This window comes from Eleutherodactylus coqui, chromosome 1, assembly GCF_035609145.1.
Source record: "Eleutherodactylus coqui strain aEleCoq1 chromosome 1, aEleCoq1.hap1, whole genome shotgun sequence".
Classification (NCBI taxonomy): Eukaryota; Metazoa; Chordata; class Amphibia; order Anura; family Eleutherodactylidae; genus Eleutherodactylus; species Eleutherodactylus coqui.
Window position 1 is genome coordinate 180,802,863 of NC_089837.1, and position 25,447 is coordinate 180,828,309.

A 25,447-nucleotide genomic window follows, 5' to 3' on the forward strand; every position below is an offset into this window, starting at 1 on the left:
AAAATCCATCGCCCATTTGCTTTTCGTTTGGTCAAAATGACATCGTTTAGTTGTTCAACGATTTTAGGGGAGTTTGCAATGCAAACACTACACAACGATAATACAACGACTGAAAAGATCGACATTTTCCGTCGATTTACGTTAGGAAAAAAACGTCCATCTTTAAAAGCAAAACCCATCGCTCACTTTTATCGTTATAAGGAATTTCGATAAGGTATCTAAACAGGGCTTTAGTGGCCCCTAACTGCCAATCAGAGCTCAGCTTTTATTTTACCAGAGCAGAACACAAAATCAAAACTACTGTACTGTGATTGGTTGTTGGGGGCAACTAAGAACATTTTTCTTTTAGACAGTTTCATAAATGTCTTGTGAGATAGCAAACTAAAAACCACAATATCTCAAATTAAAATATCACATTTAAAGCAGAAGTCCGTTTGCCTATACAGTGCAGCATAGGATGTAATTCAACCCCTAAATGACACTGGCTTTTTTTTTACCTACAGAACTAGACACTTTGCTGCGGTTTTTTTCCGTAACATAGGCCTCCTTCCCACGGACGGATTTCCGCCGCGTAATACGCGGTGAAAATTCGCCACGTTGCCCACAGCTATTAGGTTCAATAGAACCTAATAGCTCAATGCTCACGGTGCGGAATTCCATCGCGGAATTCCGAACCCGTGAAATCACCCTACCTCACCCGCGGCATGCTCTATTTGCCGCGGGTGTACGCGCGGACGGCTTCCATTGCAGTCAATGGAAGCCAACCATCACGCTATCTTCCGCTGTAGCTCATCACCCTATGGTGAGGAGAAAAGGTATCAGAGCATGTCCGATAGATGCAGATGGAATCCTGAAGTTCACAGGAAGCAAGCCACACTTGGAAGGCTGACACCCTGACAACCTGTCTACTCTGGAGAGTAAGCCCTAGACTGGTGAATAGACTAGGAATGACGCAGCTGCTCATAATGAAAAAGCTTCACAATATATGGATTCAACTGAGCTGAAACAAACTACACTGCTAGAATGTTGCTGGTGAGTTACCATTATGCTGCATATTTATGAAAGCTGTTTAACCCTTTCCAATCCATTTATTTTTTCTCACCCATTCTCCCCAGCTCCAAATAAATTGGAGCTGGGGAGAATGGGTGAGAAAAAAAATGCATTTTCTCTGCACCCTCCTGAACTGACAGAGTTCAGGAGGGTGCAGGGAGGGACCTGCTTACCTGTCCGGCGTCTTCTGCATTCTCCTTCTGCCTCCCGGCTCGGCGATCATGTGACCGCTGGGGTCAGGTGGCACCTGGCGGTCACATGATCGCTGGGCCGGGAGGCAGAAGGAGAACGCGCAAGACGCCGGTCAGGTAAGCAGGTCCTCCCACAGTGCAGGCTCCCAGCTCGGCGTTCATGTGACCGCCGGGGGTCAGGTAACACCGGCGGTCACATGATCGCCGTCCGGAATCTATGCATTGCATAGCGCTAATTGAGCGCTATGTAATGTGTAAAGGAGAAGGCAGAAAGGGTTAAAAACCCTTTCTGCCTTCTCCTCGGGGGTCCTCGATGAGGACCAGTGCAGGAGTGTATCTGCACCCGATGTGTCTGACGATCGTGTGCAGGTCCACTCCTGCACTGCAGTATCGGGCCTGCCCCGACATCGGAGCTGTGGAGGGAAATTATGATGTAGGGGCAGGCCCGACATTGGACTGGAAAGGGTTAAAGGAAAAACTGTCCAATAGCAACCAATCATAGAGGAGCTTTCATTTTTCAAGAGTACTGTGAGGAATGAAAGCGGAGCTGCGATTAGTTGCTATAGAGAGGGAAATTAGTTTTCGTTTTAGACCATTTCATAAATCCCCTCCTATATTTACAAAACAATTCCTAGAGTTTTTGCTTGAATAAGCACTGTACCTTCACAAGCTTTGCATAACTCAATTGTGCAAGCAAACAAAAGAAATTCTATAATCATATTAGAGAAAAATGCCTTTTTTCAGTTATCCTCTTTCTCCTCCATGCTTCCTACAGTTTTCAATTTATTTGTAACATTAATATGGAGAGAAGGTCAACTAACTGAGGAATCTGATTACATGCTGCCTACATAAGTCTATAGAGAGGGGAGGAAAAAGCAATTGCAGAGTGAGGTTACCTGCAAACGGCCGAGCACAATATTTGGCTGAGAAACTCGGCCCGGTATCGCACTCACAAACATGCGTTTTTATGCGTCAAAAACACTTCCCATCACTTATGTTACGTAGCGATCCTCCAGCTTTCAATTATTAACCCCTTAGTGACTAAGCCTTTTTTTTTCCATTTTTGTCTTTTCCTGGAAGGGTTTTATTTTAAATAGTAAAACTTTAATCATCTTTTTTTTTACTCTTTTTAGTCCCAACAACAACTTGCGATGCTTTGTTTGCTTCTGCAGTATGATGTAATGCTATAGCATTAAATAATACCGCAATCAGGGAGGCAGACTATCAAGAAACTCCACGGGCATAGCTTGATAGGCATTCTGCCTTTCAGAAGGCCCCCGGCTATCATGACACCTGCATGGCTCCCTGCGATTTCATCACGGGGGCTGTACGGGAATCCCGAACATCGTTCAGTGGATTTAAATGCAGCTATCAGAATTGACAGCGGCATTTAAAAGGTTAACACTGCACGATCAACCTCCATACTCGTCCAGTAGCTGCAGGACGTAAAAACACGATAGGCCGATCACTAAGGGGTTAATATGAGCTGAACAGCCACCCTCTTGGATGACATGATGAGCACAGAGAGAAGATTCATAACACACAACCCAGTGCCAGAACTGGGCTGGAAGTGGAGGTTCTGACACTAGTGGTCCATGTAAGTATTTAGGATCCCTGGACAGCCCCCTTATGCACAGAATGGAAAGAAAGCTCTAGATCATTGGTAGGACAGCGAGGTTAGCCCACTACTCACTAATAACTGTTTTCGAAAAAACTGCAGAACCAAATAATGCAATGTTGTAACTGACTAACATATCCTTTATTAGTGATATGCCCTCTTGGGATTCCTGTTAATAGTGGAGCGTGTGATCAAGCAAGTCATCACGGTTCCTCCATTGAACACACAGTTTGTTCTATTCCTAATGGCTATAACCTACATGTGAGCAGATGGCAGTCGCACTGTGTTCCAATAGAGGAGGCATGATGAAGTGTTTGATCACTTGTCCCTCTACCTGCAGTAAGTTTATGGAGTGGAGCAGGACAGGAGGCTGACCGACAAAGTGAGTGAGGCTTCTGCAATAAGCAAAAGGGACACTTCAATAATGGGTATCTTAGCAAGTTACGTAAAGCCATTAATTACCCACATCGCTAAACTTAAGCAATAAAATGGCCAACCCCTTTAAGGCTGGGTTCACACGGGGCGGATTCCCAGCGGAAATCTGGCGGTTTGGCCGCAGCGAAAAACCGCGAGATTTCCGCTGGGAGAAGCACTGCTTCAAAACCCGCGGCACTTAGCTGCGGGTTTTGAAGCGGCCTGGCCGCTCGCTCTTCCGCTGCAGCCGGCGCTTCCATAGAGGAGAGCGCGGCCGCAGTGGAAGAAGAAAAGAAATGAACATCCCGCGGCCGGCGAAGCCGCGCCACAGCGCCGGCTTCTGCCAGCTTTGCCGCGGCGGAGTCGCCATCCCGTGTGGATGAGATTTCTAAAAAAATCTCGTCCACATGGCTGGCTAATCCCGGGATTAGCGGCCACAGGCGGATTTGCCGGACGGAATTTCCGCTGCAAATCTGCCCCGTGTTAACCCAGCCTAAGGGTTGCCTATATTGAGATTTTTTCTAGTCCTGAAAGAATGGACAGGAAGGAGAAGTGTTTTAGCATTTTCAGATGGAGCTTATGTTTCGCATGCTGTGAGAATGGAGAAAGAGCAGGCATCTGACAGGCTCGGTGTATCGTGCGCAGTACATAGAACATATAAGCAGAAGACAAAGTACATCAAAATAAGCAGTCAATACAACAGACAAAGCATATGCAATAAAAAGTCATGCCAGGTAAAGCAATAGAATTTACAGACGCCATACAATCGGAAAGGCTTGAAAAAAGACCATCCCCACCACCCACCCCGAAAAAATGCTTTTCTTTAGTGAATTGGTTTATTCAATGCACATGCAAGATCACATGATTACTTACTGTAATATCCAATCAAAACTGTGTTCTCAATCTGAGCCCGTGTGTCATTACTCTCTGCCCAGTCCTAAGTAGAATTAAAAACGTATTAATCTATTGTTTGCTTTGCTCATGTTCAGACTACACAATTTGAATGATCAAACTCTATACAAAGTATCCAGAATTAATTTCATTCAGCATCCTGTAACATTAAAGGGTTTTATGGAAACTTCACGAGTTTAGTTAAAGCCAGGGATCATTCTAAAATAATAAACGCAGCACAGCTTTCCCCTCCGCAGCATTGATGACGTCACCAACTACCTATACGACCGCCCAGGCTAGTAGCTGGCTACAGTAGTCACAAGGAAAGTCCCGCACGTCATCGTCGATCAATGCTACAACGCTCACATCACCGACTACCTACATGACCTCGGAGGCCAGTCATTTGCTGCATCGGTCATTTGGGTAGTCTGTGACTCCATATCTGCAGCACCAGAACTAGAAAGGGAGCAAGTTATGCTTTTATTCCACACAGATGCACATGCCTTTCTACTTTAAAAGCAATGGGCACCTTTGTCATGGAATAAAATGATTTATGTTTTCACTACCCGTGAATGTTCTGCTCTCTGTACACTGATGGGTTGTGTGCTCAATCCTCCACGTCCCAGCGGAATCTGTCATGGGCTCCCTTCGCTTTATCCACAGTCTCTTGCCTGCAGACTAAGGGTCCAGTTTATTCTGCCATATACAGTTGCAATCATAATTATTCAACCCCTGGGTGTCCCCCTTTGCACTCATAGCGGCTGACTTAGCATCTTCAAGTCTGTGACCCCGCTGTTGCCAAGATAGCTGAGGGGACAATATCTCCCAGAGACCCACAAAGATCAGGCCAGGCTCATACGAGTGTATCTGTACATACGCAATGTAATTGCGTATGTGCTGCGTTTATATGCAACATCGCTAAGCGGCAGAGCGGTAAACTGAAAAAAATAAATAAAATGAAACCAGGAAGCCAGTGCATGACAACGTGCGTGAGATACGCAGTCATGCGCAAGCAAAAATCGCTGCGATACACAGCAATACATGGGTCCACACTGCAGTAAAATGCTGCATTATATAAGCAGCATTTTACCGCATACTCGTGTGAGCCTGCCTAAGTGTGGGCTCTGGGCATGTGACAGCAAGTCACTGCGATCGCAGATAAATGTATCCGTAAATAAATTAAATTAATTAGCTAAAGGTTTTCCAAGCAAAATCCTATCGATGACCTAGTCTATTAACTGATCACTGTCATCACCATGATACACAGGGGTTGGACCAGAAGCCACTGCTCCGACCTGTGTAGTGGCAGATGCCTGTAACTGCAGGTGATAAGGTTGGCATTATTGATATGTCCATGTTCTTCTTATTCCTCTGTACATGTGAATATGTAATATTTAATATGCTTGTTTTATAGTGGTCATTATTGATTGCAATAGGATTGGATATGCCTTGCACATAGTTGTCTTTATTCAGTGAAAGCCACCATAAAAATACATCCACAGATGCCCAAACGTCAGGCAGGAGGGGAAGGTGGCACACAATGTCACAGCCAGGTCTGTCAGACATCGATAACATGCAGAACGTCTGAAAGATGCAGTGTCAGGGCTGGTTGTAAATGGCAACAAGACAGAAGTCATGTCGCCATTTGCAAATTGTTGGGTGCATTGGCAACAATTGTAGTCACTATCTGGAGCCCTGTAACATACAGAAATTTTTATTAAAAATTACCTTAAATGTCCCATTTTCATTCTTCATAAAAGACACAAGAAAAATGTCCACAGGCAGTAGTGCAGAAGCGATCAGAGCAATAGCGAGGGAAAATATGGCCGTGATAGTAGACACAGCTTCACTTTCTTGACAACTCTGGTATTTTCGGATGTAAACCCAACAGAAAGCCAAAATTGCCTGAGATAGAAATAAATTAAACAAGTAAATTACTGCTCCTCATGAATATGCAGAGCTCACAAGCATGTATTATTTGTATTGAGTTGTTAGACAAACAGCTAAATAATTTTTGCGAAGTCCGTCCTGTTAACCCTTCAGATCTGGACTACTTGTGCTCCTAATTATCACTGTTATTGTCAAAGTCGTTATGTCACAAAAAGTATAAAACTTTAATCCCATATTAAACTGCATATTAATGCACTGTATTACTTATTACTAAAACTAAAGGCCCATTTAGACACAATGATTATCGCTCAAAAGCCGTCTTTTGAGCAATAATCGTTGTGTGTAACTGCACTGACATCGTGCAGTTTTCGTTATGCATGGCTCATCGTTGTTTTTCAGCGTGCTAAAAGATCAGCGATCAGTTATCAGGGATTCACAGCAGGATACAGCTGATACTATTGTTTCAGCTGTATCCCGCTCCCTGACGACAGGCTGAGTATGAAGAACAGAGCAGTCCAACTGTGTTCTCCATACCCCGCTCAGAGCGCTTGGCTGTATACCAGCCGGGTGCACCTGCTTGTCTTCTGCATCCTCCGCTTGCAGCGAAAGATGATCATACAACGTTTGAGCGATCATCTTGCGCTGTAAATAACGATTATCGCTCAAAAGTCACTCAAAAGACATCTTTTTTCATCTTTAATCGTTGTGTCTAAATGGGGCCTTAAGAAAGGGCTTCAACCTCCAGTCTGGGGGTAAATTTGAATAAAAATGGGCGTTACCTTTTCCGTGTCAACAACAGGTAAACACCTGTACCAAATTAAAGGGGTTGTCCCGCGGCAGCAAGTGGGGGTATACACTTCTGTATGGCCATATTAATGCACTTTGTAATATACATCGTGCATTAAATATGAGCCATACAGAAGTTATTCACTTACCTGTTCCGTTGCTAGCGTCCTCGTCTCCATGGTGCCGTCTAATTTCAGCGTCTAATCTCCAGATTAGACGCGCTTGCGCAGAAGGTTCTTTTTCCTTTGGCTTGGTCCGGCAGCAGCGGTGTCTCCGCCCCCTTCTACGCGTCATCGCGTAGCTCCGCCCCATCACGTGAAATTAGACGGCACCATGGCGACGGGGACTCCAGCAACGGAGCAGGTAAGTGAATAACTTCTGTATGGCTCATATTTAATGCACGATGTACATTACAAAGTGCATTAATATGGCCATACAGAAGTGTATACCCCTACTTGCTATCGCGGGACAACCCCTTTAACTCAGGTGAAGCCAGGTATATCAGCCAGTAGTATTATAGTTGCCTGCTTGCACTATTAGGACTATTGTTGAACATTTATGTTGCTCCCATTGATTTCATTGCATGCAAGCCCCATAATGGAGCAAGAAGGCAAAATCCCAAAAGGGAGCCATTAACACAGGGCATGAGCTAAGCCTAAGCTGAGCCAGTATGAAAAACTTTGCCTTCAAGTAGAAGAGCACTCCACTCAGTACATGGGGGCCACTAAATTCTTGAGATAGCTAAAAATTCCAGATTACAGACCCTCAAAAATGCCATCTTATGCTTCTGAAGTTAAAGGCGCATATAGAGTTTGAGAAAAAACCTCCAGCTGGAAACTTCCTGTAATAAACACGTATGAGACGCTGACTTTAATGACAGTTAGTTAAAATACAATTTGTCTTTTACAGTGGCTCATTTTTACATAAAACGTTGGAAAAGTCTACAAGCGCAATGTGTTAAATCCTGAGCACTCCTAATTATAACAGCCAGTTCTAAATGGCCAGCATCAGTAGCACAAAGATGAATGGAAGCTTATGACTAAATAAATTGCATTTTACAATATACTGTAATTACTGAAATCACTACAGATACATGTGCAGCAGCCTAAAACTTAACTTCCTGGCTCAATTTGAAAATCAAAATCACAATGGCTGATGAAATAAAGATCATTAGCTTCAACTCCGCCATTTACTTGACTTCTCCATGTAGGGGGAATCATTTTAGTCCAGCGTTTTCATATTTATTACAGCAATTCTTTAGTCATATAATACAGCTTACATTTGCTCTTGTATGTTCTGTCCCCTTAGGCTCTGATCACACACTTCATTTGCAGTGGAACCAAAGCCAATTCTGCATTAAATTTGTAGCAAAACCACATCCATCAGGTGTACAATTCACTCTAATGGAAATTCATGCCATAGTCTATACACTGCCATTGACGGGGACTAAAACGGGGCTAATCTGTGTTTGAATTCACCGCACCTTCCAATAAAAATCCGCACCAGATATTTATGGCAACCAAGCGGACGTTCACTGAAATCAGAGATTGCCCTTTGTGACGCGGAGTTCATCGTCTGAGAATAGCCATAGGGCTCACTCAGACGGCCAGAACACGGCTGCATTTCAGCGTCCGCATTATATCTGCAGATTGTGGTCCAACCAAGGTTTAATGACCCGAATTTACAGCATCATAGATTCCCATGATGCTATTAGTTCAGGTCATTATGCCGTCAGGTCAGGACTTGCCGCCTTGATACAGACATTAACCCCTTAACGCCACAGAAGGTAAGTTTGCATAATGGGTGCATGGTACTTTGTGCAACAATATTTTAACTTATGCCCTTTGTTTAAAGTGTCGCTGTGGTGGCAATTGCAGCAATACCATAGTGATGACTGCTAACAGTTAGCAGCCTATCACTACTTGCCACTGGCGGACCAATCACAGCAGTCCAGCTATGGCAACCGCTGTGATTGGTCAGTAAGTGCTGAATGAGAGATGGTAAGACACTTGTTGGATTCCAGAACAACATATATCTTCCCATTATTCCTGTTCCTTCGACAACAATAATGGGTCAAAAGTAGGGATGAGCGAGTATACTTGCTAAGGCACTACTCGCTCGAGTAATGTGCCTTAGCCGAGTATCTCCCTGCTCGTCCCTGAAGATTCGGGGGCCGCCGCAGCTGACAGGTGAGTTGCGGCGGGGAGCAGGGGAGAGCGGGCGGGAGAGAGGGAGAGAGAGATCTCCCCTCCGTTCCTCCCAGCTCTCCCCCGCAGCTCCCCGCCCCCTGCCGGCCCCCGAATCTTTAGGGACGAGCCGGGAGATACTCGGCTAAGGCACAGTACTCGAGCGAGTAGTGCCTTAGCGAGTATACTCGCTCATCCCTAGTCAAAAGCAATAATAGAAATTATCAGCAGCAAATTTCACGCCTTTAACCCCTTAAGAATGTGGCCCTTTTTTTTCCACCATTTTCGTTTTTTCCTCCCCCCTTTTAAAAAAAAAAAATCATATTTCTTATTTATTCATCTCCACCGCCGTCTGAGGGCTTGTTTTTTGCGTGATGAGTTGTATTTTTTAATAGTACTATTTAACGTGCCATATAATGTACCGAAAAAATTTCTAAGTGGAGTAAAATGGGGAAAAAAAACCTCTTCCATCGTTCAGTGCGTCTTGTTTCTATGGTGTACACACTGCAACAAAAATGGGTCAGTACGATTATGTTTCTACGTTAACAGGCATGGGGAAGACACCTCTACATAGAGAAAGGCAGGTCATGGACACATCAATGAAAATAACTGAAAAAGACCTGTCACAAACTTTAGATCCATAGTTCAGCATTAGTGATGAGCGAGCATACTCGCTAAGGGCAATTGCTCGATCGAGCATTGCCCTTAGTGAGTACCTGCCCGCTCGGGAGCAAAGATTCGGAGAGCGGGGAGGAACGGAGGGGAGATTTCTCTCTCCCTCTCTCCCCCTGGCTCCCGGCCGCAACTCACCTGTCACCGGCGCCGGCACCCGAAACTTTGTTCCCGAGCGGGAAGATACTCGCTAAGGACAATGCTCGATCGAGCAATTGCCCTTAGCGAGTATGCTCGCTCATCTCTATTCAGCAGGTTTCCACTAGGCTTATATGGAATTGTTCTCTTCCAGAATGTCCACATACCCAGTGTCAGCTAAACAAACAGAGCCCTTAAATATAGTGAATTTAAAACTTGCCCCAAGCTGTTTCACACAGTGACCAATGTGAAAAAACACATACTGTGAAGTAAATATTTAAATACTAGTTGTGCTCGCGGCTCTTCCTGCGTTAAAACCGAATTTAATTTCAGAATTGACAGCAGCATTTAAAGGATTAACGGCTTCGAACAGCCACAGCTGATCAAAGCTGTTGCCACCGGGTGTTGGCTGGGCGATCTCTCTACACACATTCCCCGATGCTGCAGGACTGTAAGTGTACGTCCTATAGCAGGAAGGGCTTAATGCATGGGGAAAGGGCGGTCTATAGTTCTTACAACTCGGACACCCCTTTAACAATACAGCCTACAGGATTCATCTTTAAGTTTTAAAGCCCAGCAAAATTGTCATATATGAGTCATTTGTTAGAGACAGACCAATCCAACTTTTCTTGGTAGTTTGATTGTATCTCAAACCTGATTATATTAATCCATAGCACGTGTCTACTCCCCAAGGGAACAAGTGTGCCCAGAATGGAGAATGGTGGCATTCTGGAGTTTGAGATAATGAACTATTGCATTAGAGGTGAGCAGGTCATCATAATCACATGGCATACTCTATTGCTAGGAAGACATCTTTGCCTCTCTGTATAAGAGTCTTGCAGACGTTAAGAGGTGTGCCTTACCCCATCAGTTAGAAACCTCTTCAGTACGTCGAGAGGCATGTCTTTCTATCTCAACAGTGAGGCATAGCTCCCTCCGCTCAGATTACTCAACACCCTGGGAGCCATGTCTTGATCAGCAATTAAAGAATCTCTGTCTGTTGTGTCAATTGAAGGCTTCTTAGCGTGGCTAACATATTGCTTGATTTCCTACACTAACAAATGGGCTCCGTTAATGTAGGAACTCAGCTGATGTGACACCTGCCTGGCACATTTACCCAGCTCTCGGAGAAAGGTTCATTTCACAGTCCAGATGCAATGTGATGCTAGTAGACTGCAATGCAGGATGACTGAAATAGTCAGTAGGTTATGGGACTTTCCAGAACTTCCTCTGAACAGACAGCACATTCATATTTAGAGTGCTGCTGTCTAAGTCCTAGTCCCATAACCTGCCTATAGGTCACTGGTTCTGCCATGCACCTCACAGGCATGACACTCCTGAACATTTCTGTAGCTGCTGCATCATTCTAACAGGGAATGTAAGAAGCCAACAGAAGCAGCAGCCCCCCGAACACTCACATCAAGTGGCTGCCTTTACATTTTACTGAACTATTATTTTCGGACGACATCTGCTCCTCCTACCTGCCGCTTCCACTATCCTAACGTATTTTCCAGTGATCCCAATAAACATAATTTAGCAATGACTATAATTTTATTACCTGGGTCAGTAAAATGACAGTTATAATGAAATGTTAACAAAATAAAAAATAAAAAAAAAAACTTTAGATAAAAAAAAGTGCAGTCACTGCATTCTGATACTTGTACTTTTTTAGAAAAAAAAATTATATCAATACGGCTGTCTAAGGATGGGCAAGCTATAATTTTTATAGGTACATATGACTTTAATCACTTTTTATTCAATTGAACTGAGGAGGGACCCCTCCTTCCCGCTCCAAAAAAAAGCTTTTATTAAACTTTTTTTTTCTGTGTCAATAACAGACACACAGTCATGCACTTGTGATTGCTGTCAAGATCACAAAATACTTTTGATTAACCCCTTAGTGACCAAGCCTGTTGGTGCCTTAATGACCAAGCCAAAGTTTGGAAATCTGACATGTGTCACTTTACCATAGAATAACTCCGTAAAGGTTTTGCATATCCAATTAGTTCTGACATTGTTTTTTCGCAACACATGTTGTACTTCATTTAGGTGGTAAAAATAGGCAGAAAGAATGAGCCTATTTATTAAAAGTGCCAAAAGTGGGAACATTTTGAAAAAAAAAGTCATTTTTTTTCACATTTTCAACTGCATTATCTCAAATATGTGTAAACATACTGTACACATTTTTGCCAAGATATATATTTCCATCTGTTTACTTTATTCTGGAAGCACATTTGAAAACCATTAATTTTTTTTAACCATTTAGGAGACGTACAAATTTAACATTGATTATAAACATTTTGAGGAACACTTTGTTTTCCTGCACCAAGCCAAGATTGCAAAGGCTCATAGGAGTCAGAATAATAGGTACCCCCAAAATGATCCAATTTTAAAAAAAAGTACACCATTTAATATATTCACTGAGGAGGGTCAGGAGTATTTTGAACCCACAGTTTTTGTTTTAAATTAATGCAACTTAGAGAAGAAAAAAATAAAATTTAATATTTTTGCAAATATGTCATTTTAAAGGCAGTTTTCTTCTATAGCGCACATGAAACTGAGGATTTGTCCCCAAAATGGATACCCCCGTTTATCCTGTGTTCAAAAACATACCCATTGTGGCCCTAATATTATGTCGGTATGCACAACGGGGCCCAAACTGAAAGGAGCAGCCAGTGGCTTTCAGAACTGAAATTTTGCTTGAAGGTGATTTAGGCCTCCATAAGGGCGATTTGAACCCCCATAGCTGATCCAATTTTGAAAACTAGACCCCTTAACGAATTTATCTAGGGGTGAACTGTATTTTCACCCCACAGTTTTTGAATGAATCTAAGCAAAGCAGAAGGAAAAAGAAATTACGATTTGTTTTTTGGCAATTGTGTCAATTTAAAAACTTTTTTTTGTACAGCACACATATGAATGAAGACTTTCCCCCAAATGGATCCCACTGTTTGTCCTGTGTTCAGAAATACACCCATTGTATCCCCAATCTGCTTACTGGACAAATGGCTAGGCCTATAGTGGAGGGAACAGGTGTTGCATTTCAGGGCACAAGTGAATAAATTCCAGGCCCCATTGCTCACTTGTGCCAAAAAAAAACTGACTCCCTAGAAATACCCCCCTCCCTCCCCCACCGCTCCCTTTTTGGCATTCCCTAAATCTTAGATAAAAGTAATAATGTAAACTGTGTGTTACGTCTGAAAACATGGGTAATTACAAAGGCCCAGTTGGGCTGGACACATGGGGCAATAAAACCAGGCATCGCTGCTCCTCCTATGTTTTTTAGGGGGTATTTTTTGACTTCAGCGGCAGGAAAGGGGTGTTAAAAGTGTCGCTCTGCGAGGCTTCGTAATCTTGCCAAGAAGGCGTTCAACAAGCTGCTCCTGGCACTGCAGGAAGCTTCCCGGAGCTTCTTGTAAATTACGTATTACAGGTAGCGATCTCAATAATGCAGGGCTCATATGGCCGGATATGAAATCCGCTTGCGGAGGCACACAGCTGATCCCAGCTGTGAGCCCGGCTGTGACCCTGCGTACGGACGCGTAATGTACTGCGCATAACTTTGTACTCACACAGGTGGCCATGCGCAGTACACCTTTTTTAGTTTATATTTCCCCGCCGTTGCTTAGCGATGACACGGGTACCCGCAGCACTAACAATGTAGTTGCGTATGGGCTGCGGGTATATCTGCGACTATAGAGCAAAATGGGCTCTATGTTGTGGATATCCGCAGTAAAATAGAATTTGCTGCCTTCTGTTTTCTGCAAGTGGATTATGTAATTCTGACCCGCTAAAGTAAATGGAATTGTGTAAACCAATGTATTTGATTGATCCGTGTATTACCGCAGATCAAACGCATGGGAAATCCATAATTCCTATTCGGTCATGTGAGAAGGGCGTTAGATAGATCACTACCTTTTTATCATGTGACCAGGGACGGCTCAACAAGGCCACCGGTCACTGCTCCAGGCTCTCAGTGACCTTTGGTGACCGGAAGCAAGGAGATTTTGTTTCCCAGGCCCTCTCTGGCTCCTGCGCATGTGTCTTGCATTTTGCTGGCAAGCGCATGTGCAGAATCCGGGAAGGTCCACAGAGGACAATCACGTCAGGGTTCAATGTGGAGTCCTCCGGTAAGAAGTTTCATCTCGTCACCCGTGCGATCGGTGAGAGATCTCCTGCCTTGAGGCTATCTTCAGTAGCTAGGAGCCAGGAGATTTTAAATTTCCAGTGCCGATCTAGGCTTCTGCAGTCGTCACCATTTTTCCTTTGGTGCGCATGCGCAGAAGACCATGGACCTGATCAACGGGGGACATCGGAGGACGGGGAAGGACTGAAAATCTTACTTTTTTAGCTTTTTATTTACTTTAATGCGATCAGCGCTATCCATCGGATAGCGCTAATCACATTACCGGGGAGTGGGAGGGCATCCCATGCCCCACCCCCACGACAGCTCCAGGTTGTCACATCCACAGCTTGCAGGGTTTTAATCCCCAGAGGAAGCATGTTTTCATGTCCCTGGGGATTAAAGCCCAACAAGCTAAGATGTAAAAAAAGCAATAGGGTGGTCACTAAGGGGGTTAAGTTGAAACGTTGCTGCCTTTTTCTGTCATGGAGGAATAAAGCACATCAACTGATGTTTTTTTACACCATTTATGCTGCCAGCCATGCATTACTATTTGATCCGTTGGATGCTGACCCTCGACAGGTTGTCCCAACGATAATAGTTTCTGTGCTTTGGGAGAGGAACAAGCCGACTTCTTGTTTACACAGGCCGATCCGTCGTTCAGTTTTCTGCATACGTAAAGTGAACGATGAACAAGAAGCGAATGAGATCTTATTGGTCGTTCAGTTGGACATGCATGTACACTAAATAGTCAGCTTCCTGCTGGATGCGAGAATCTGCGGGAATTATTGGCCCTTGTAAAAGGAGGGACCCCCAGGCAGGCAGCTTTCATGTTCTGCATCAGAGGGGTGTTTTGTGGACAACGTGAAACCAGGTCTCCGAAATTCAGACATCTACGAACAATTTCAGTGCTGATATTCACTCCAGACGCCAGATTCCACATTGCTCTTAGGCCAGAAGTTGAAGACCTTTTGTTTTTTCAAGGCCAAAAACACCAGACACAGATCTTGTGATGCCAAGGACTTCATGGGACATCAACTTCCTTTCCTCCAAATAGTGCTCTTTCGTTAGCATGCTGCGCTAATTCATCCTGTAAAGTGCCAGATGCCTTGCTGGAAACCAAAAAGATGCCATTATAGTCAGTGGGGTCCATTCGGCACCATTCTGTTCCGTCTCAGATTAATTTGGCTAGGGGGTACCGTTTTCCTGCTCCCCAAATTAAACAGAAAACCGGAACCGCAGAGCACAAATGTAAACGAGCCCCTGCGCTGGCTGAAAACTGACTTCTTGAGAGTGTATAAAGCCAAGTAGTTCTTAGGTGGTCAGAAGGAGATCACACGACCTACTTGAAGAGAGGGACTGCAGGAAGTTTCAGAGAGAAGAGAATAACTAACCAAGATAATACTAACCAACTTATATACTGGGGGGAGGGGGGGGGGGGAGAATTACACAATGAATGGCACAAAAAAAAGATAAAATCACTAGATTTGACCTTTAAAAGATTAGAAGGAAGGAAAAAAAGAAGGTGTGAAGCAAACCCAATAATATCAGGAGGCCAAGACCTAAATGTCCAGAAGTGAGAAACCTCTAAAAAGGGCTGCAAGAGAAAATATATGCATAAACTAAAATGAATAATGGAGGTGCTACCAACCAGAAAGACCCACCAACAATAGTCGAGTAAAATGTATAAAGGCTTAAAAAAACTGGTGCCTTGGCACGGCTCTCCAATGAAGGCCACAAAACAGTGGGATACAATATCCAACTTCTCTTTTATTAAGTAAATCAAAAACCAGCAGATAAGCGTTTGGGGTGAATCCCTTCTTCAGTCCAGCTGGGTAAAACCAGTTTACAGAGGATAGTCCAGATAATGGAAACTATTGTAACAGAATATGAATTGCCAGATTAGGAAAGGGTAAGGCTGGGTTAACACAGGGCAGATTTGCCCCAGAAATTCCGTCTGGAATTTTGCCGCGGCCACTAATCCCGGGGGTTGGCTAGCCAAGTGGACGAGGTTTCTCAGAAATCTCGTCCACATGGAATCCGTCGCAGCAAAGCCGTCAGAAGCCGGCACGGATTCCCTGGCCGCAGCAAGTCTATTCTTTTTTTTTTTCTGTTGCGGCTATGCTCTCTATGCGAGCGCCGTCCGCAACTGAGAAGTGTGCAGCTACGTTCCACGGGTTTTGAAGCAGCGCTTTCGCTGCCGCCAAACCGGGAGATTTCCACCGGGAATACACCATGTGGGAACCCAGCTTAAAACAGTAAAATAAAAAATTAAAAAACATTAAATAAGTGAAATGAAAAAAGAATGAAAAACTGAAAAGTTGTACAAAGGATGGCAGCAAGATTTTACTGCTAAGTGATTTTTCTTCCCTTTTCCTTCTATTCCCACCCTTCCCTTGCTTCTATCCTTTGTAACGTTTTTCAGGTCTTTGGTTCAATGGTTTTTTCCTCAAGGTTCCACCAGCACTTTTGGGTCCACATCCCCCAGGCCCAAGTGTTGGTAAATACTCTCCTTCATTACACCATCCCCCCATTCCCAAATACACACGCTCTTCACCACTCCTCATGTAACAGGTTGCTCATGTACCACATGGTGTGTGCAGTTATTGCACACTTGTACGCACGCCCCATGCGCAAATTTATTCCACTTTTTTAAATTCAATGAGAACTCCTTATTCTGTATGTGTATATATCTATCTATAATTTTATATATTTTTACATAAACTACCTGTCGGCCACCGTTTTATGACCCTCTGCCAGTAAACATGGTTTGTGTTTTGATTCATCTGTCACTATTTACTTTTTATCCCATCATATTGTTAGGGTTTTTTTATACTATTCAGCTCTTTAACCCTTTCCAATCCAATTTCTATCCTGGTTTTCCTAGGGGGGGGGGGGGGGCTTACTCTTTTTCTGCTGTTATACAATGGCGCTATCTGCTGGCTAAAGCCAGTACTGCATGAAGTGACCCATTGAATAGGCTCCGACAGCAGAGAGGCTGGCAATACACAGTAAGAGAACCCTGACGGATGTCTTCCAACATTTGAGCTGTACAGCCTTAAATCATAACGTCTTCAGACGTCAGACAGTGGATTGGAGAGTGTTAATATGTAATACTATTTACATGATAAACAGGTGTATTCATAGTATATTTACTTTATGCGCTCCTGTTTCACTATATACATTTCTTGTATTTTACCAAATCTGTACCATTACTTGTAGATTTCTCTCCCCATTCACTTGTATCAGACATTATTTTTGCCTACCACTTCTTACTATGTTTATCTTATTTAGCTCCATTAACCCTTTCCTAATCTGGCCATGCAGATACTGGGTTACAACTGTTTCAATTATCTTGACTTATCCTCTGTAAACTAGTCTTACCCACGTCGCCTGATGAAGGGGGCTCACCTGAAACACGTCTGCTAGTTTTTGATTTACTTAAGCCCCATGTCCACAGGTGCTTTGGATTCCGTATGGGGTAGCCCGCAGCAGAATTTGACCTGCCGGCAGCGGCGTCCCTCACGTCTTTCTTTTTCCGTACGGCGGATGGTCAACACATGCGCAGTACAGATTATTCATTTATTGTTTTACCTCCTGCTTTTTCCGCGGCTCGTTCGCAATGGACGCGGGTCAGACGGCTTCCATTGACTTCAATGGAATCTGTTTGTGCGAGAACCGCAGAAAAATGGATCATGCTGTGATTTTTCATCCGCAAGTGGAAACTGCAATTGGTTTCCGCTCGTGTGCGTGAAGAAGCGTTTTCCATGGCATGGAGGGTTATCGCTCAGACGCCCGCTCTGGATTGCGCAGCATAAATCCACTCATGTGCGTGAGGCCTTAATAAAAGAGACGTTGGACATTTCATCCTACAGTCTTGTGACCTTCATCAAAGAGCAGCGCAAGACCCCCGGTTTTTAGCCTTTAAGAAAGCTGTGCTGTGATTGGTTGCTGCAGGCAACAAGGTTTCCCTTTTAGGCCGTATTTACACGTTTGATGGTCTTGTGCGAGTTTTCTGCATTGCGATACACACAAAACTTGCACAAAGTAGACTCGTTGTTTGCAATGGGGGTCTCTACACTGGCGATTTCACTCAAGAGGCGCAGAATGTCCTATTTTCGTGTGAGTCTCCCAGGAGAATAGTGCATGCAAATACGTAACGTCCCGCACATCGCACAGAACACGAACAAGGTGTCCATGTGTGAGAACATGGGACAGGACTCGCTATGGACTGTGTAAAAACGTCTTTAGACAGTTAGGATAAACGAGGTCCAACGGGAGGGGGGGGTATAATTAGCTCAGCATTTCTTACGCCGGGCTTTGTACGATTCCCGCGGCGCACAGAATACAGGCAGATACGCCTCTTCATGCGTTCAGCGCATCCCTGACGTCTCCATGCGCCGTCACTGAAACCATCACCTGGTCACGACCATTTCTGGCAAAACCTCCACCAGCTTTTGGTATAAGTTAGTGTAAATTTGCGACTTTTCTACTCCAGTATTGCGCATAGATTCGTTAGCGAATGTCCCCCAGTGGTTTGTGTCATCTATGGTATCATTTCCCGCTTTCTTACTTTTGCCACCTTCACACTTGCGAGGGAGAGAAGAAAAAAAAAATTGCATGATTTTTGAGTGCTGCGAGAAAACGCAGAATTCTGCAACCCGAGCTTTTTAATGACTTCATTCCCGTTGGCGAGGTTTTTGATCACATGATGTCGTGAGATCGGCAAAACGCTGCCTGCCTTCCTGCTCTTCTTTCTCGCCCAAGTCTCTATATGGAGCCTCCGATTTATCGCAACGCACCAACTTGTGCATCGCTGACCCCCAAACATCGCATTAACAAAAATGTTGCGGCAGTTTTCTCGCGGCGATAACACGCTCACAAGTGTGAAGGCGCCCTTAGGGATCTCTGAGACAAGCGTTTCCTGCGGAGAGCTCACAGCGCCACCCAATACACTGCGTGCAGACAAACCCCACACATCTTGGTGCATGTTTTTTTGCACACGCCATGCGAGGCGCTCCCATGGAAGTAAGGTAAAGTCTGCCTGCAGTGATTAGCCAGCAGTCCCCGAGCTGCAGGGATTGTGCACGGGATTACAGTCGCCGCCGCTGACAATGTCCTTCTCACAAGAGGTCTATGTAGCGCCCATACGCTACTTCTCGGGGCACTGCGCCGGTGGCGCTACTGTAGTGGTGCCGCGGAGAGCAGGCAGTCCGCCGCAGCCACTATACTGACAGAGCGCGCCTCAGACTCCAGCACACACGCCGCCTGTATAGAAGTGCTGCTACTTCCTGGCTGGGCGGCCCCGTCCCCACAGCCCCGCACATACCAGCAGCACCACCGCGAAGATGCTCCAACCGATCACCAAGTCCGCCGCCATGCCGGGACTTCCTGCTTCCCTCGCAGCTGACACACCACGTGAGCGCCGCAACCGTGCCGGCGAATGGGCTCCCTAAACTGCAAATCATCGCACTCAGGGGGCGGAGCTAAGACTGCAGCGGGGGAGCCGCCCCCGTCACCATAGTAACAAGGTCCCTGCACTGGACGCAAGTTTGCTCCTTTGTGGTGTGCAGCACCTGCGGAAAAGCAGGTGTCCCACATAGAAATCAGGCCACCAACGGGTTAAACTCGGTATGGAGGCCTGCAGTACCCCAAAGCTGGGCTGGACAGGCACTTGTAATATGCCACTATTTACATAGTTGGCCATGGTGGCTTCCAGGGCATAGGTATAGGAGGTGCAGAGGTAACAGTCGGGCCCAGGAGTATTAGGGCTAATGCCCACGGACGGATTTCTGCCATGTTTTATGTTGCCCCGCAGCTATTAGGCGCTATTGAACCTAATATCTCAATGTTCACGCTGCGGAATTCTGTAGCGTGAAAGATAACGCGGCATATTCTATTTGCCGCAGGAATACGGCATATATGTAGTCAATGGAAGCCGGCCGTCACACTATACTTCAGCTGTGAGCACAGCGGAAGTATCACGTGAATATGCGTTTCACCGGCCGTGTCATCGGCCACTGCTGGCATGTCACCTGCTGTACTGCACATGCGTGCCAGACAGAATTCACACAGCGGATCCGAGAGGTGAGTATGGGGGTTTGGGGGCCCTCGTGGCAGACTCCACTGCGATATCCCGCTGGCGGAGTCCGTCACGGCCGTGGGCATGAGGCCTTAGGGGGCCCAAAGGCCCCTCTATGATATAAGCGAGCGCCATTATTATAAGTGATTGTGCCTTGGGGCCCCTATGTTTGGCCTCTGCCTAAACTTTTGATATTTTAGCAATGTCCCTGGCTGCTAGTGTCGGATTGATGGGCTTCTTAAGAGGCCCAAGGATGCAGAGGGAAGAGGTGGAGGGCCCCTATGCTGAACTTTTGCATGTGGGCCCCTGAGCCTTTAGCTGCGCCTCTGGAGCTTCCCTTTTACTGGCCCTCAGTCTTTACAGATACTTGGTGTGCTGCGCACAGACGCCATGATAGCTTTCCCTCTAGGGTACCTCCAAGTACACAGAGCAGCACATAGGCACCCAGAAAAGTCGTTGAAGCGTACGAATGGCGGTCATTCGTTTGCTTTTATGCAGAGCGATGATTGCTCATTAGTGGTTTTCCGGCATTTCCTTCATAGAGGGGTCTCCATGCAGATTGCTTCACAAGTCCTTCAACTGTGACTTCACAGCAAACAACTTTTGATAAAACAGCAACTATTTTTCTGGTAAGCTGAAACTACATGACTAGCGAATTATTAGTCATCACCCTGGTGGTGACCATGTTTACACTGAGCGACTACCAATTGAATTCGCTCTTTTGAATTATTATTCGTCTGATAGTCGTCCTCTCGGTGCAGTGGGACCTTCTCCAACCACAGGCCTATGTCTAGTTTTTGTCTCCACATGACTTCACCCATGTGAGCATGCCAGAGCTTGACGTTGTAACGTCTCCATGTTTTCACATATCCTGCAGGGCTGTGAACCTACCGTGCCGCCTCAGACCGGGCATGGCGCCTGGGACTGCGCCTCCCCATCATTATGATCGAAACTAAAGGCAACACAACCTCCAATAAGACAAAGCCACCATCAGCCAGTACATCAAAGAAGGAACGTTCGAACCACCAGAAAAAAAAACAGGACACTGCACTTCAGTAGCCACATCAGCAGAATGATGCGTAAAACGGTCTTATTGGTGTAAAGTATTAATGTACTTTTTAAGCATGCAAGGCCAGTTCACATGTGTGTGTGACACACCCTTTCCATGGATTTAATGACTGTTTAAGCCTAATGGGGTCCAGATGTGTTCCCTACATTTTGCGCAGTGTCACACCCTTCTCCTTATGTATTTAAGCACCTCCCATAGACTTCTATGGGACTTTTGCTGTGCAAAACACAGGAAAATAGAGCAGGTCCTCCTTTTTACCGTGCGCACAAAATGTGCACACAATACAGGTTAAAGTCACCATTACACACTAAATGGAAAACCAGTGAGTAACACTAACATGGACAAACTATAAAATTTTCTGTAGCAAATAGTGTCAGGCAGCTGCTGCCAAGGCAAATAGGATCATTAGGTGCATCAATAGAGGTCTAGGGGTACATAATGGGAACATTGTTCTTCCTCTTTACAAGTCACTGGTCAGACCACACATGGAATATTGTGTACAGTTTGGGGCACCGGTACTCAAGAAGGACATATCAGAGCTTGAGCGGGTACAAAGTAAACTGAAGTAATAAACCGAGTAGGTGGACTACAATACCCAGAGAGGTAATCAAAATTGAAGTTATTTATTTTAGAAAAAAAATTTCTGAGGAGCGACCAAGTAACTAAGTATAAATATATCATCTATTTATACCAGGACTGTGACTGTAAGAAGGGAGCATCCTCTGTGTCTAGAGGAAATTATCGCTGCGGAATTCACGGTCAGAAACGCGTTCGAATTCTGCAGCAATGTCCATCCATAGACATGCTGTGGTAAACGAGTTACCCCTACGAGCGGAAATCAACAGCAATTTGCCGCTTGTGGGGAGAATCGCAGCATGTTCTATTCTGTGCGGAAAATTGTGCGCACGGCTTCCATTGCAGTCAATGGAAGCCGTCCGTTCCCCAATATTTTCTGCAGTGCGCACTGCGGAAGTATGTGGGGTTTTTTTTGCATGACCAAAATGCGTGTGCCAAAAAAAAAAAAAAAACACAGTTAACCAAACCCATTGAAATTAATGGGTTCTATTCACTGCGTATTTTGTGCGCAAATTTTGCATGCATAATATGCAACGCAAATGTGGATAAGCCTTAAGAGGGTTGTGACAGAGGGTGGCTTGTTAGTAGCAGCTTGCAACACATTAATCAATGTCTAATGACAACATAATAGCCCAGATTTATTAATATAGGTGTTTTGTAAGCCTGCCTTAGGCCTCATTCACACGAGCGTTTATATGCTGAGATAAAATGTCGGACGGAAATCGCGAGCATGTGAAGCATTGGATTCCAATGCATTCATTCACATGAACCATTTCAGGCACGTGAAAAAAATCGTACCGTTAAAACGTCCAATCGGCGACCATTTGCAATCACAGATTTTCCACTCTGCGGCAAAAAATAGGTCTTGACCTATCTTTTCACGAAAACGCTGGAGACTGCCATAGATTCCTATGGGTACTGCAAAAAAAAGGGAGGGGGAAGCAGTTTACCTGCGTTCAGCGCTCGGAAGAGAAGACAGCTGGCTCTATTTAAGCATTAGACGTCATTATGAGGATTTTTGACAACCAAAGGAATTCCGCGCTGTTGGGTGTTTTCCCCGCAATATGTCCATGTGAATGGACGATAAAACGCTAATTATTCAGGACTCGATTGCGGCTACTCCTCACTGATGCGTAAAAACACGTCACCCGTGTAAGGTCTTAGTATAAAGAGAGCTGAAGCAAGATGCGCCTAATTTATTAACCCCTCAGTGACGGAGCTTTTTTGCTTTTTTCCATTTTCGTTTTATCCTCCCCCCTTTTAAAAAATCATAACTCCTTTATTTATCCATCGATGTCACTGTATGAGGGCTTGTTTTTTGCGGGATGAGTTGTATTTTTGAATGGTACTATTTAATGTACCATATAATGTACTGAAAAACTTTTAAAAAATTGTAAGTGGAGAGAAATTGAAAAAAAATGACATTCCGCCATCTTTCAGTGCATCCTGTTTCTACGGCGCTCAAACTTCAACAAAAATGACCTGATAACTTTATTCTGTGGGTAAATACGATTACTATGATACCAAACTTGTATAGTTCTTTTTTTTTTTGCTGTACTACTTGTATTTTTTTAAAGATATTTAATTTTTTTAAATTATTTTTTGTCTATTTTCTGCGCCAATAACTTTTTAATTTTTTTTTGGTGTCATAGTTAAGTTAGGGCTCATTTAGTGCTGTATGTTCTGACGTTTCCGTTGGTACCATTTTTGCATACAAATGACTTTTTGATTGCTTTTTATTACATTTTTTCTTTAAGACAGGGTGACCAAAAAAGCGCATTTCTGGCGTTCTTTATTTTTTTTTATTTGGACGACGTTCACCATGCAGGGTAAATAAGGCATTACTTTGCTAGATCGGACTTTTACGGACGCAGCGATACCAAATACATATTTTTGCTTTATGATTTAGATTATTTTATTGCAAATATGGCAAAAGAGTATTTTTTTTACTTTTGTTACTCTTTTTTTTAATAATTAGTAAAACTTTATTGTTTTTTTTTTTTTTTTACACTTTCAGTCCCCAGGGGGGACCACAACCAGCGATGCTTTGATCGCTCCTGCTGTATGACGTAATGCTATAGCATTACGTCATACTGCTTTTTGACAGGCAGTCTATCAATCCACCCCACGGGAATGGCTTGATAGGCAGTCTCCTAAGGCAGCCCTGGGGCCTTTCAGAAGGCCCCCGGCTGCCATGACACCTGCATGGCTCCCCCGATCTCACCGTGCGGGGGCTGAACGGGACCCCCGAACATTGGGGCATTTAAAGAGTTAATAGCTGTGATCGGCCGTGTGGCCGATTGCAGCTATTGCCCGCAGGTGTCAGCTGTAGTAAACAGCTCATACCCGCGCTGTATAGAGAGGGATAGTGGCGCTATCTCCTTCCATACACATCCTCCAATGGCAGGACATAAAAACACTATTGGGCCGTCACTAAAGGGTTAAGCTGCAAATATCTAAAAGTGTAATCTATACCAGCTATAATCTAGTGTAGATTTGCACTATAATTTACTCCCATTTCTGGTTTAAATTTATAGTAAATACGTCTCTCCCACTAAGTTTCACCCACCTAAAAAAAAAAAAAAAAATTGGAGTAAAAATTGAAAAAAGTCACAAATTTGTTTTGCACAAAAAATAATTACATTAGAAAGCATGTGCTAGCGCCTTATTAAATTCCCAACTTTTTCCTAGAACTGTGGCGTTTGTACCTATTTGAGGACATCAATACTAAGATGAATGTATTATGGTTTACAGGACATTTTAAAACTATGTTACAGCCATTCCTCAACACCACGTCAAACCTGCCCTTCCGAAGCTGCCTTTTTATGCGCAGTACATTATGACAGCTTTGTACTCTTACAATTCATGGCTGTTTTCCGCATGACGCATTTTTTCTCCCACTCAGAGAATATTAATCATACATAGGTGCCACTTGTCAGATGCACACAGTCATAGAACAGAAAAACTCTGCCCACCATTGGAAAGTTTTCTACAATCGCAAACAATTAACAATACCTATACAAGTTGTGTTCTCTGACCCTCCAGTATTTGCTGGCTTGAGGAAGTGGTCTCTTGATCACTAAATGCAGGGGAACTTCACAATATGTCATGAAAGATGTCAGATGTGATTGTACACTGTGAGACCATTGCAGTGTCAGTGATTCATGAGTATGGAACAGTTGTCAGACTTTTCCCTACAGAAGATCAATTATGCTTTGCTGTTGTTGGTTAAAACAATCCAGCTGCCCCATGATGTCATGTGTTGACTGGGAAGTAAAACAGTTGCTGCCTTTCATGGGTTATTTTTGTCCTGATTATATATGCTAAATCTGTGGTTTGACTAAATTAAACTCTTGATCTAATAAAGGACAGTTTCAGTCATAATTTTCCTTTCATTTATGAAAGAAGGCATTAGTACGTTCCATATTTTTATTTACTTGTTAACCATAAGATGTTTATAATTAGAGATGAGCGAACGTACTCGGTAAGGGTGATTTCGCAATCGAGCACCGCGATTTTCGAGTACTTCACTACTCGGGTGAAAAGTACTCGGGTGCGCTGTGGGTGAGCGGGGGGTTGCAGCGGGGAGTGGGGGGGAGAGGGAGAGAGAGGGCTCCCCCCTGTTCCCCGCTGCTACCCCCCACTCCCCTCTGCAACCCCCCGCCCCACAGCGCACCCGAGTACTTTTCACCCGAGTAGTGAAGTACTCGAAAATCGCGGTGCTCGATTGCGAAATCGCCCTTACCAAGTACGTTCGCTCA

The 25,447-nt window shown here is 44.4% G+C and overlaps 1 protein-coding gene across 1 annotated transcript in view; it reads right to left on the reverse strand.

Moving 5' to 3' along the window:
* Positions 1-19,432, reverse strand: part of LMBRD1 (LMBR1 domain containing 1) — a 187,565-nt gene extending 168,133 nt beyond the window's left edge. Inside the window, exons 1-3 of the mRNA XM_066604231.1 lie at positions 19,289-19,432; positions 5,893-6,069; positions 4,147-4,210 (exon numbers count right to left, since the gene is read on the reverse strand). Of these exons, the coding sequence (XP_066460328.1) occupies positions 4,147-4,210; positions 5,893-6,069; positions 19,289-19,339 (292 nt within the window). The 5' untranslated portion in view covers positions 19,340-19,432. The remainder of the gene's footprint in view (positions 1-4,146; positions 4,211-5,892; positions 6,070-19,288) is intronic.
* Between the last annotated feature and the right edge of the window lie 6,015 nt (positions 19,433-25,447).